General features: G+C 41.1%; 1 protein-coding gene across 2 annotated transcripts; it reads left to right on the forward strand.

Annotated features, from left to right (window-relative positions):
• The first annotated feature begins 31 nt into the window (after nt 1-31).
• Nucleotides 32-9,769, forward strand: LOC100543196 (interferon-induced, double-stranded RNA-activated protein kinase-like). Of its 2 annotated transcripts, none has more exons than XM_010706869.3 (10): nt 32-414; nt 712-774; nt 963-1,079; nt 3,727-3,841; nt 4,731-4,900; nt 6,150-6,276; nt 6,950-7,026; nt 7,783-7,867; nt 9,434-9,468; nt 9,641-9,769. In XM_010706869.3, exons 3-10 carry the CDS (start codon nt 976-978, stop codon nt 9,750-9,752), a joined length of 825 nt encoding a protein of 274 aa, XP_010705171.1. In that variant the 5' UTR covers nt 32-414; nt 712-774; nt 963-975; the 3' UTR covers nt 9,753-9,769. The 2 variants fall into 2 exon arrangements, with proteins under 2 accessions (XP_010705171.1, XP_010705172.1); XM_010706870.3 differs by lacking the exon at nt 32-414 and adding an exon at nt 421-491.
• The last annotated feature ends 1,714 nt before the right edge of the window (nt 9,770-11,483 follow it).

Here is an 11,483-nt window from a genome sequence, read left to right on the forward strand (position 1 = left end):
GCGGGACTGCCAGTAAGGCAGGTCTTCTCACGTCTTTACTGCTAGTAAATAAACTTCTCGAATTACGTAACGTAACTCAGGTCAGGAATGGTTGTCGAAGTGGTTTCCGCTCTCTCAGCGAAGGCGGCCGTAGGGCTCCGTGCACCGACCCCGAGCCGCTCTGTCCGTGCCCCGAGGTGTAAGCCGGGGAGCGCTCGCTGAGCCGTAGCACTGCAGGCAGGCAGCGGTCCGCCGCGGCAGGGCACTGTGAGTGAGGCGCAGCCGCCCACCCGCGCTCCCCGTCCGCCTTTCGCTTTCGCTTTCGTTTCTGGCCCGGCGCCGCTTCTGTGGGAAACGGGGTTGGAGCTGCGTCATCATAGCACTGCGCTGTTCCTCGCGGCGGTGCGGCCCGGCACGGCGGCGGAGACAGCGGAGGTAACGGCGGGCGGAGGGAGCCGAGCGGCCGTGGGGAGCGGGGCTGGTCGGGGCAAACCCGGCGTTCCCGTTACAAAGTAACCGTCACTGATTTACCTGCTTTTTTTTTCTATGAGCGTTCGTTTTTCTCTTCCTGTTTTCGCCGTGCGCGTCACGGAGTCTGACAGCCTCGTAGCCTGAGAGTGCGGGCTGGTGTGCCTCGGTTCTGCTCTGAAGGAAGCAGTTTTAACTCTTTATGAAGAAACGCTGCTAATTTCTCTCATCATCCACTGAGTGATTCAACCTCTTCTTTTCCAGGAATCTGCTGAGAAATCCTTCATCACTAAACTCGCCGTTCTACTTTCTGAATCTATAATCTCGGTAAGTTTAGAATACAGTTGCAAGCCAAGGACGACTTGAATGAGAAATCGGAGTTACTTCTTTGTGACCGTTCTCCTCCTGGCACCATTTTGTCCTCTGTCACAGCAGAACGCAGGCTGTCTCTGCAGCACTGCGTGAGGATCAGGCACAGCCCTGAATATTTCTCTACAAAATCTTTTGATACTCAGATATTGCACCGAGATGGACCGAGAGTGTATGAGCAAGCTCAACAGCTACTGCCAGAGGAATAAGTACAAGCTCGACTACATTGACGTGGACATGAGAGGCCCATCTCATGACCCCGAGTAAGTTCACCACACACGCCAGTGAACGTCAGCAGTAGGTAAAACTAGGTGAAGGCTGTAGCCAACAGAAGTTGATTTGCTGAAAGTGTGGCAGAGAGCTCCCTGCAAACACCGATGGGTGGGTGCAAAGCTGTCACTGGGCACAAAGGGCATAAGGGAAACTTATCTCAGAGCTAATGGTGCTTATTGGGAGCATCTGTTGCTGGTGGTTGTATTGCATTGATGCTTTTTGTCATGAATTTTCTCAGGAGGTGGGTGGATCGCAGCCAGCGGTTTATGACACACGGTATTTTAAGTGCTTTGGTTTTTATAAAGTTTTACAAAGTAATCTGGTGATTTATATTGTTAACTTCTAGGCGTAAAGGTTGGGTCTACATTAATTATTTGGTTACCAACATGTTTTTGTGTGGCATTTTTGAACATCTGTTACAAGAGAAGAGTCTTAAAGTGTCACTTTTGTTTTTAGAGACAAATGCGGAGGATGGAATATGTAGGGTTGTTTGAACACAAATGCAATGTCTGATGTCTTGCTGTTCTTTCCCTTACCACAGATCACAGATGCCCAATGTCTATAATATTTCCTTCTTTTTCTTTGTTATTTTGCATGAAGACAAACCTTATGCTAATAATCAGGATGTTTCTTTTAAGTGGTGGTGTCCTGTTGCCAGCCTGCACTCTATGTGCTGACTTATTCTCAGACTTGACCCTGAGCAAATTATTATCTGTCTCTCAAGCCTTGATCTACCATCTTTTTTTCCCTCTCATGCAATTCATACTTCAAACGGGATTGCATGGGACTAATAGAATGTGTGTACAAATTCAAATCCAATTAATTGCACTTTTCCATTTTTCTGTATGTTCTCTTATGTTAAAAACATAATTCAACCTGCTGTCTTGTATTTGTGGGTGATGTGAGCTGTGATAGTGTTATCTAGGAAAATCCTATATGGCTCAGGCTGTTTTGAGTAGAATGCAATGTTGGGCTGCCATAATAAGCTGACCCTTTCAGGTGCCTCTGGCACTCATTCTCAACTCATTCTCAATCGGAAGGGCAAAAGTGAGGAAAAACTGGGGAGTTAAAGTTAAGAAAACTGAGGCACACTGTACATGCAAGCAAAGCAAAGTAAGAAATTCACTCACTGCTTCCAATCAGCAGGCAGATTATTAGCCGTTTCCAAGAAAGCAGGTCTTCATCACACTATTGGCTGCTTGGACCCACTTCCTCCTCCTGTCTTTCAGCTTTTTTTGCTGAGTCATATGGTACAAGCTGGGATACCCTTTGGTCACGTAGGGTCAGCTGTCCCCTCCCAACTCCATGTGCACCCCAGCCTTCTTATTGGCAGGGTAGAGTGAGAAGCTGAAAAGGCTTTGATACACTGCAAACATTGCTCAGCAAAAACTACTTTATCATCAACACTTACCAACACTTTTATCATCGCAAATCTAACACACGGTACCATACCAGCTTCTATTAAAAAAAGTGGCTTCACCCCAAGCTGACCAAGTACAGTCACTCTTGACTATCCTGGTCTGACTCACTGTATTGCTGCATGAGCAGTAGGATATGATCGGTTATATCCCAGAGACGGAAAGGATCAGTGGCTGGTGTTAAAGGGCAGGACTGGTTGTTAGTATTTTTATGGCAGCGATAACAGAGAGTTACACTGGAGTTAAGTACTAGAGTCTAGTATTAGATATGGAGGTGGGGGGCCTGGAGCTTGATGGCCATTGAGGTCCCTTCCAACTGAAGCCATTCTATGAAGTAACTGTGTAATCTCATTCTGCATCTCTGATGCATTTCTGTTATTTTTTTTTGAGACTCAAAGTGGCAGAAAGGGACTGCCTTTAAATGTATAACTTATGGAGCAGCAGTGTATGGGAACTGTTGAGTCACAGCCTGAACCACTGATTGAGCACCTGAGGCAAGGACTGGGTCAGCCCTGGGAGCACAGGTGAAGGCAATTCAGCTGTGTGACCGGAAGGAGTGGAGCCTGGCTGCACCTCTCCTAGATCTCATTTAAGGGCTGACTGCCACTAGGGAAGGATCTTTTACTGGAGGTCCCTCCTTTTTGGAGTTTTCTACCACAAATATAGGTCCTTGGATATGGGTAGGCATTTCTTCCTTGATTGTTTCTTTTCCACCATGATAATCTTTCCAACTCTAGCACCTGTAAAGTACCATCCTAACTGTGCTACTCTTCCTGCTGTACAAGCAGACGTTTTTTGTGCTTACTAAGTAGTGCCTGGAAGGTAAGCATAGTGTCATTTCTGGATGCACGAAATCAAGTTTAGCTAATCTTTAGCATTCCCATAGTTTTATGGTGCTGAGATGTGTACAGGTATTAGGGCTTCACAACCTTGCCTTGTAACAATGATGACCTTACGTATTCTTTAGGAATTTTGCTTTTAGAAACACTATTAGAACTAGCATAGAACATGCAGTTGTGGTTAGGGAGGAGATGTTTTTTAAAATCTTTACTATAAAGAATTATGTTAACTAGGAGTCAGATATAAAAACACATGAATGCTCAGATACCTCCACAGGTAATTTAGTACTTTGTACATAATAAAACTACAGTTTTATCTGAAAAAGTTTTAAAATATATTTGAGACAAAACTTACTGATGTTACATGTTATTTATTGCAGGTTTACAGTTACGGTTAGAATAGATAATAAAGAATATGGTACAGGCACTGGTAAAAGTAAGAAGGATGCAAAAGCAGCAGCAGCAAAAAAAACGTGGGACATGATTGTACAAAAGGTGAGTGAACTGTATGAGTTATGTATTTATTTTGCTAGCAATGGTTGAAAATGAATCTCTGAAAGTAGCAAAGTTGTTATCATTGTTTAATTTAGAAGAGATTCCAGTTACTTATGTTGTTTTTGTTTTGTCATATTCACTGTTTTTTCTACTTTTTTTTTAACCATTTAATTATTATGTTTATTATTCTACTACAGGGTAATATCAAGAGTATTCCTTTTTGTTTGTTTGTTTTTTGTTATAGAGAGATGAGTAATTTATTTGTCTTCAAGCTGCGTTAGCATATCCAGAGTGGACAGCGTTCCTTTACTATCTTGGCAACTGTTCTATATATAAAGTCCTTAGAACCCATACAAGCTATTATTCAGTGTGTGTTGCCACTTTTCTCTTAAAATGGCTTACTTTTACTTGATCAGATTCATGCTTCTTGCCATTATATTCTTTATGGCACAATTAATTCTATGCTGTCTTCATTTATTTACATTTGTATTTTCCCCTCTTGTACGTGCACAGGAGCAGTTGCAGCCTTTGCAGCATCAGCAGCTTCCTGCTGCCACCCCTTTTCTTGGTTCTGTTCCTTTCATTTTTGAGACATTACACTGCTTGTTCCCTGCCTTTCGCTAAAAGATTCGGTATTAGGTTGTTACACACACTGTTTAAATGCTTTGAAAACTTATGATTGTTCTGAAATTCAAAATGTAATAATCCTGGCTTGTGATGGCTGTCCTCTGTCATGTCCAAAGTTGCACAACAATACAAACTTGAAATTTCTTAAAAGCATTTTGAAATGCTGGCAAACCTTGCAGCTGTATTAGTTTTCATGTGCAGTTTATATTAAACTGCTTATTAAGCTGAAGTTTTTAAGTTATCTATTCTATTTGCCTTATAGCAAGGTAGTCCTTCAAATGTGCATGCTCCAGATCCAGTGACATCTCCTCTTCCTGTGGATGTGCTACCTACATTTGACTACGTCAGCCTGCTAAATAAGTACTCACAAAGGACATTGCAGCTAGTTGATTACAATAACATAAACCGTACCGGAGACGCCCATGCTCCAATGTAAGGTGTACTTAGTGTTCTTTCTTGCTTTTAATACTACTTTACATTTTCTAACTCGTCATTAGATAAAAGCTAAGATTGATAGGAGCAGGAGGATACCATTAGGAAGACTGATTTCAATGCAAGGGATGGTACAACACAATCTGAGGCTAATGGGATCATCTGTGCTGCTCCAAGGAACACTATGGGTTCAGAGGCATATCTGAAATGCTTGTACACTGATGCATGCAGTATGAGGAATGAACAAGATGAACTGGAAGCTTTGGTCCTTTCCCAAAGCTGTGATCATCAAGACTTGGTGGGATGAGAGCCGTGACTGGAGTGCTGGAACAGAGTGCTGTTGGCTGTTCAGAAGGGATAGGCAGGGCATAAGAGGAGAGGCTAAGAGGACTGAGTCTGTTCAGCTAGGAGAAGAGTTGGACTGATACCCCATTTGGAGTAGTGTGTCCAGGCCTAAGGTCCCCAGTACAAGAAAGATGTGGAGCTGTTGGAGCGGATCCAGAGGAGGGCCATGAGGATGATCAGGTATTAGGAGAAAATCTTTTACTCAGAGGGCGTTGAGGCCCTGGCACAGCTGCCAAGAGAAGCTGTGGGTGCCCCATCCCTGGAGGGGCTCAAGGTTGGGTTGGATGGGGCCCTGGGCAGCCTGACCTGGTGGGGGGGCAGCTCTGTGTGGGGCAAGGGGATGGAACTAGATAATCCTTAAAATCACCTCCAACCTAAACCATTCTATGATTTTGTGATATAATAAAGTGATAGCCAGTATTGACAAACTGTCACTTGGTTGGTGCCTTGGCACCTCTGTGGACCTCTGCATGTATTTCAAGGACCCCTAGGAATCAAGTGTGACTGCCTGTGTCTCCTTATGCACTGTGGTCAGTGAGTTGTACAGACATTCCAGTTAATGACAGCTGGGGGGCAATAATATATGTGTGTTTTAGATGTCTGGAAGATATCTGCTGGAGAACTTTGTTTGCAAAATCAGTTTTAAAACTTGCATGATGGGTAACTTGTGATTATGGGTGCCTATGATAAGATGCTTTGAGTAGTTCAACCTTAAAAAATGTGTTAAATACCCACTTTCTGGAAATTACTTATTACTAATTACATTAAACATACATTGGAAATTCATTCCTGAAGATGCATATTTCAGGTTTCTATAATGTCAGTTGACTGTAGAGTTTAAAGTCATTAAATTAAAACTTGTAACATAGGCTGTAAGGAGATTTTATTCTGTTATATTTTACAGGTATTCTTGTAGCTGTACAATTAGTGGTCACGTATATGGAAATGGCATTGGAAACTCTCTAGCTGCTGCGAAACAAGCTGCTGCAAAAGAAGCATATAGAGTGTTACGGGAGCAAGAACCTTCAAGAGTATGTGCTATAGCTTGCCTTAAGACTGAAGTTAAATTATTTAATCCCTTAAACAGATTTCCTTATTTTGTATAAGAACATATTCTGTAGATTCCACTTAAGGTGGAAACAATCCACCTTACGTTGGTTGCGCTACAGGATTCTGTTGGTAAAATTTATCAGGTTTTTCTGTTCAATTGCTGGATTAAAAAACATCACAGTTGATATCTGTGTGTATTTCAGAAAATGGTCTGATACATGCATCCTTGAGTGGCAGTGTATATTTAAAAAAAAATCTGACTCCTCCCTATTCTAATATGCCAGTTTTCTGTTCTGTGAAGTATTGTCAAGCAAACTGGCCATAAGCATAAATCTGCTGCCTTTTGTTGGATCAATAATCTTCGAAGTGTGAGAATGGCAAAATTGGGAGTTAAAATCAAAAGCCTGACTTCCATGGTGTCCCAGGGTTGATTCTAGTGAAGCAGTTGCTAATGCCGTCCTTCAGGAAGCAGAGCTGTGGTCTGACAGCCATTTTATTTCCATTCAAAAGTGTCTGAAATTGAATACCCAAACCAAGCTGTTAAAAACTGCCACTTAGAACCTTCCTCTTAGAAGGGTGTGTTTTTGTACTAGGGATTCTTTGTGACTATTATTTTTTTTTTTTCAACTATTCTTTTTTACCTCCTTTTTTCAGCTGAAAAGTGAAAACTCTAGTTCTATACTTTGTGAACTTAGTAATTCCTCTGGAGAGCAGAGTCAGTCTGAGTCATGGTAAGTTGGGTTCACTGGTAATATGATAATAATACAAAATATTTACTGATTTTTAGGGGATCATGTGATCTAATCCTAAAATACTATCATAGTTTCTTTACTGAGTAGTTCTACCACATTTTTATTGCAACATAAAATGAATAAAGATTCTCCTATCAGCAGTTTTATTTCATGACGTTTCTAACATTTGTTCTCCTCTTGTGACTCATTTGTGAGCGTAGTATAACTCAGTACTTTTCTGTACTCAACATTGATTTCTTTTATTTTTCCTTTTTCATTCTTCATAAATCTTCATCTCTACTGAAGGGAGAATTTGCTTAACAAAAGTAAACAAGCATATATAATATTTTGTTTGCAATTTCAGAATCTTATGTCAAGCCTTTCATGCCTAGCAGTTAATTTGACAGTAACCCCACTACTGCTTTGACATTCCTTGTGGCAGTGTAAAGCAGTGTATTCTTAGCTGGCTGCACTGTATTGAAATAAACCCCTCTATTTCATTTGTTTAATTAAAGGATGTCATGCTTTTTAGGTTTTGTAGAAATGGAGGAGTACATTATGATGTTAATGTTCTTACTATCTCTCCTGATAAAGTTTTGCAGTTTAAAACAGTCATGACTGTTAATACTTTTGCAGGTCTTTTATTTAAAAGCTGGTTTTATTTCTGTGCTTCATTTTTCACTGCAGGAAGTTTGTTGTTGTTGTTCATGATTGCATACTTTCAGTTAAAATTGGATTTGTTATTTTCCATAACAGGGGAATTACCTTTAAAGACTCAGCTACAAACTTGACAAAAAAAGCAAAAGACATGTCTCTATCTGAAGAGCCTACAAATTCTAAGGTATAGTATAAAAATAGTCCTCATAATTACATTTTAGTCTCTGAATGGAGCAAGTATTGTAGAATATCCTGAATTGGAAGGGACAGTCATCAAGGATCAAGTCCAACTCTTGGATTCACACAGCACCACCCAAATTCAAACCCTGTCTGCTCTGGGGAACCTGTTCTAGTGCCAGACCACCCTCTGGTGAAGAATCTTTACCTGATCCCCAGCCTGACCTGATACTCTCCCGAGGCAGCTTCGTGCCTTACTCGGGGGTTCTGCTGCTGTCATGCAGAGCAGAGCTCAGCGCTGCCCTTCTGTTCCCTGGGAGGAGCTGCAGCCACCATGAAGCTTCCCCTCAGCTCCTCTGCTCTGGGCTGAGCAAACTAAAGAACCTTAGCTGCTCCTTACATGTCTTGGCCTATAGACCCTTCACCATTTCTGTAGCCTTCCTTTGGACACATCACTCTGAAAATAATGCCTCCTGTTTATTTTCACGGAACTGCTACAGGTAGTACAACTGTGCTCTATCTGATGGAGCAAATTCTCAGTTACAAAACTGTTTTCCAACACAGTCATCCCCATTAGCTGCATTTGTGCCAGCAGTGAACAAGAGCCTGCTTGCCACACTTGTAAAAATCTGCACCAGTAGAGGTGACCATTGTCTTTGCCACTAGTGCTGAAACACACCATCCACGGTTTGGTCTCCAGAAATGTCCAGCAAGCATCAGTGAATGCCAATGAATGCAATTTTTTTTCCACATGGAGGAACTGAATTAACATGTTTGCTTTGTATGTGCTTCCCTGTCAGATGCCATTTTGTCAGACTGCCCCTCTGCTGTCATTTGTCACAAAATGACACAAAATGGCAACAAAATTTAATGGAATACTGTCAAAATGTAATGGAATTCTGTCAAAAAACCTCTACTGCTGTACCATCAACATCTGCTTCTGATGTTATGGGCCAACATAATAAAATAAGAGTCATTACTTTTGGAGCAGCCCTTGTAGTTTGATGTCCTTCTTATATTGTGGCACTCAAAACTGCGCCCAGTGCTGGAGGTGAGGCTGCACAGGGCAGAGTGGGACAACCCCTCTCCTCGCCTGATGGTAGTGCTGGGCCAGAGGCACCCCAGGGTACAGTTGGCCCTTTGGGCTGACAGTACACTGCTGACTCAGATTCAACTTGCTAACAACCAGAACCCCCCAGATCACTTTCTGTGGAGCTGCTCTCAAGCATCTCTTCTCCCAGACTGTACGCAGATCCAGAGTTACCCTGGGATGGGTGCAGGATCCAGTAATGGCTCTTGTTAAATTGTCCAATCCTTAAATGTTAAAGATTTTACTGCAAGGCCTCTCTACCTTTGAGGGAATCAATAGATCCTAATTTGCAGGAAGATCACAGGACTTTACTTCAAGTCCTGTGTGTAGTTCATATTTGAATTCTGCTTTTTTTTTAAATAAATATAAGACATTAATGCATTTCTAGGTAAATCTAGAATACTTTCACAGTCAAATTTTAACCTAAATGCAGTAAAGATACCCAGGATATCTAATTTGACCTTGTTTCTTTTTTTCATGTAGAGAAATGCGCCAAGTTCTGCCATAAAATCCAAAAGGTACGTGTTTATTTCTAGATTGCATCTTCCATAAACTATATTTAAACTACTGTAGTGTGTTGTTTTTTTATATCTAACAAATAAGTGCCACTTTTGGTTGGTATGTTTCTTTTCTCTTGTCAGATATTAGAAAAATGGTTCACTATAAATTTTATTTTTATTTCTGTTAAAGAGTATTGGCACCTAATTTTAATAACGCAAGAAACAAGTCGGAAAAAGTGATGTCAAATACCTGCAGAAATAAGAGTGAGGCAGATAATATTTATACTGTGGATGAAAGGTAAGAAGGAGTTTTTTCTAAGATGTATATAGCAATTACAGCGTGTGGTGGTCTAGGTTATTTATTTATAATAGAATGTGAGAGAATATTGCTGTAAAAATCATCTTCAAAGAAAATTGATATTTGAGATTTGTTTTTTTGGAAATTTCAAATGTACTGTGACAACTGACTTGCAACGATATTTATTTAATGCTTACAACCAAAAACCATTTATGTGAGGATGAGAGGAAAAGTATCCCACCAGCTTTCAAACAAAATTTCAACTGAAGCACAGCAGATAACATTGTCTTCTACTGGCACAGTAGTTATAGAATCATAGAATGGCCTGGGTTGAAAAGGACCACAGTGATCATCCAGTTTCAACCCCCCTGCTATGTGCAGGGTCCCAACCACCAGACCAGGTTGCTCAGGGAGCCACATCCAGCCTGGCCTTGAATGCCTCCAAGGATGGGGGCATCCACAACCTCCTTGGGCAACCTGTTCCAGTGCGTCACCACCCTGTGTGTGGAAAAACTTCCTCCTAATATCTAGCCTAAACCTCCCCTGTCTCAGTTTAAAACCATTCCCGCTTGTCCTATCACTATCCAGCCTCGTAAACAGCCATTTCCCCTCCTGTTTATGTGCTCCCTTCAAGTACTGGAAGGCCACAGTGAGGTCTCCCCAGAGCCTTCTCTTCAGGCTAAATAAGCCCAGTTCTCTCAACATTTTGTCATAGGAGAGGTGTACAGAGATGTAGGTTACAAAGGTTATCCATAACATTAATAAAAGAAAAACTATCAGATATGCTGGTTTATGGCAGCCTATTATCAGTATCCTTCTTGATTCATCAAGTTGCCTCCTTGTTATTATCTATTATCTGAAATATTAGCAAATAATATTTTTATTTCTCTTGTACTATGGGAAAAGTTCTTCCATAAACTTGCTAAAGATGGAATAGCTCGTGATTAGTTGAACTTGCCATCTATCTGGATTAAAACAAAGAATTGAAAGGATAAGGAGATGATATGAATTTGTCATCTTTTTTATCCACTGAATGGTTGAGGTTGGAAGTGATTTAAGGAGATCAATACAATCCTCTGCTTGCGCAGGGTTATCTAAACAAACTGCCTGGGATAATGTCCTGAATTGAATGTTTGAGGTGGAGAGTTTGCTACATCTTTGGGCAACTGTTCCAGTGCTTGGTTACCATCAGAGTGAAAAAGTATTCCCTGATGTTTAGATGATGACTCTTGCATTTACTTTGTTCCCATTGTCTCATCCTTGCACTGGGCACCACTGAAAAGAACTTGCTTCCATCTTCTTTGCACCATTCCTTCAAGTATATATATGTGTGATACCTATATATATGGGATTTCCTCCTGAGCTTTTTCTTCTCAAGGCTCTCAGTCCCAGCTTTCTTAGCCCAATTATCATGTTAGAAGAGAGGATATTCCTCAAGTTCAAAGTTACTTTGAAGAACACTAGGACCTAATTCTTAGAAATATTTTCGTGTTCTTTGTGATCACTACTAATACGAGGAGTTGATCTCCTTCAACTTTGTTCTGCCTGGACCAGAACCAAACTTAAGCTCAGAATTTGGATGAGTCTCTTATCCATAGGTGTAGGCACTCAGATGAAGTACTGTGGGTTTTTTTGTACAAATTTTGAAATATTTACTAGAAGTAGGATTGGAATCCATTGGTTCACATTTCAGACGGGAGCTGCAACTACTGATTTTAGAGTTGAGTTCCCTTGT

Source organism: Meleagris gallopavo, chromosome 2 (assembly GCF_000146605.3).
Source record: "Meleagris gallopavo isolate NT-WF06-2002-E0010 breed Aviagen turkey brand Nicholas breeding stock chromosome 2, Turkey_5.1, whole genome shotgun sequence".
Classification (NCBI taxonomy): Eukaryota; Metazoa; Chordata; class Aves; order Galliformes; family Phasianidae; genus Meleagris; species Meleagris gallopavo.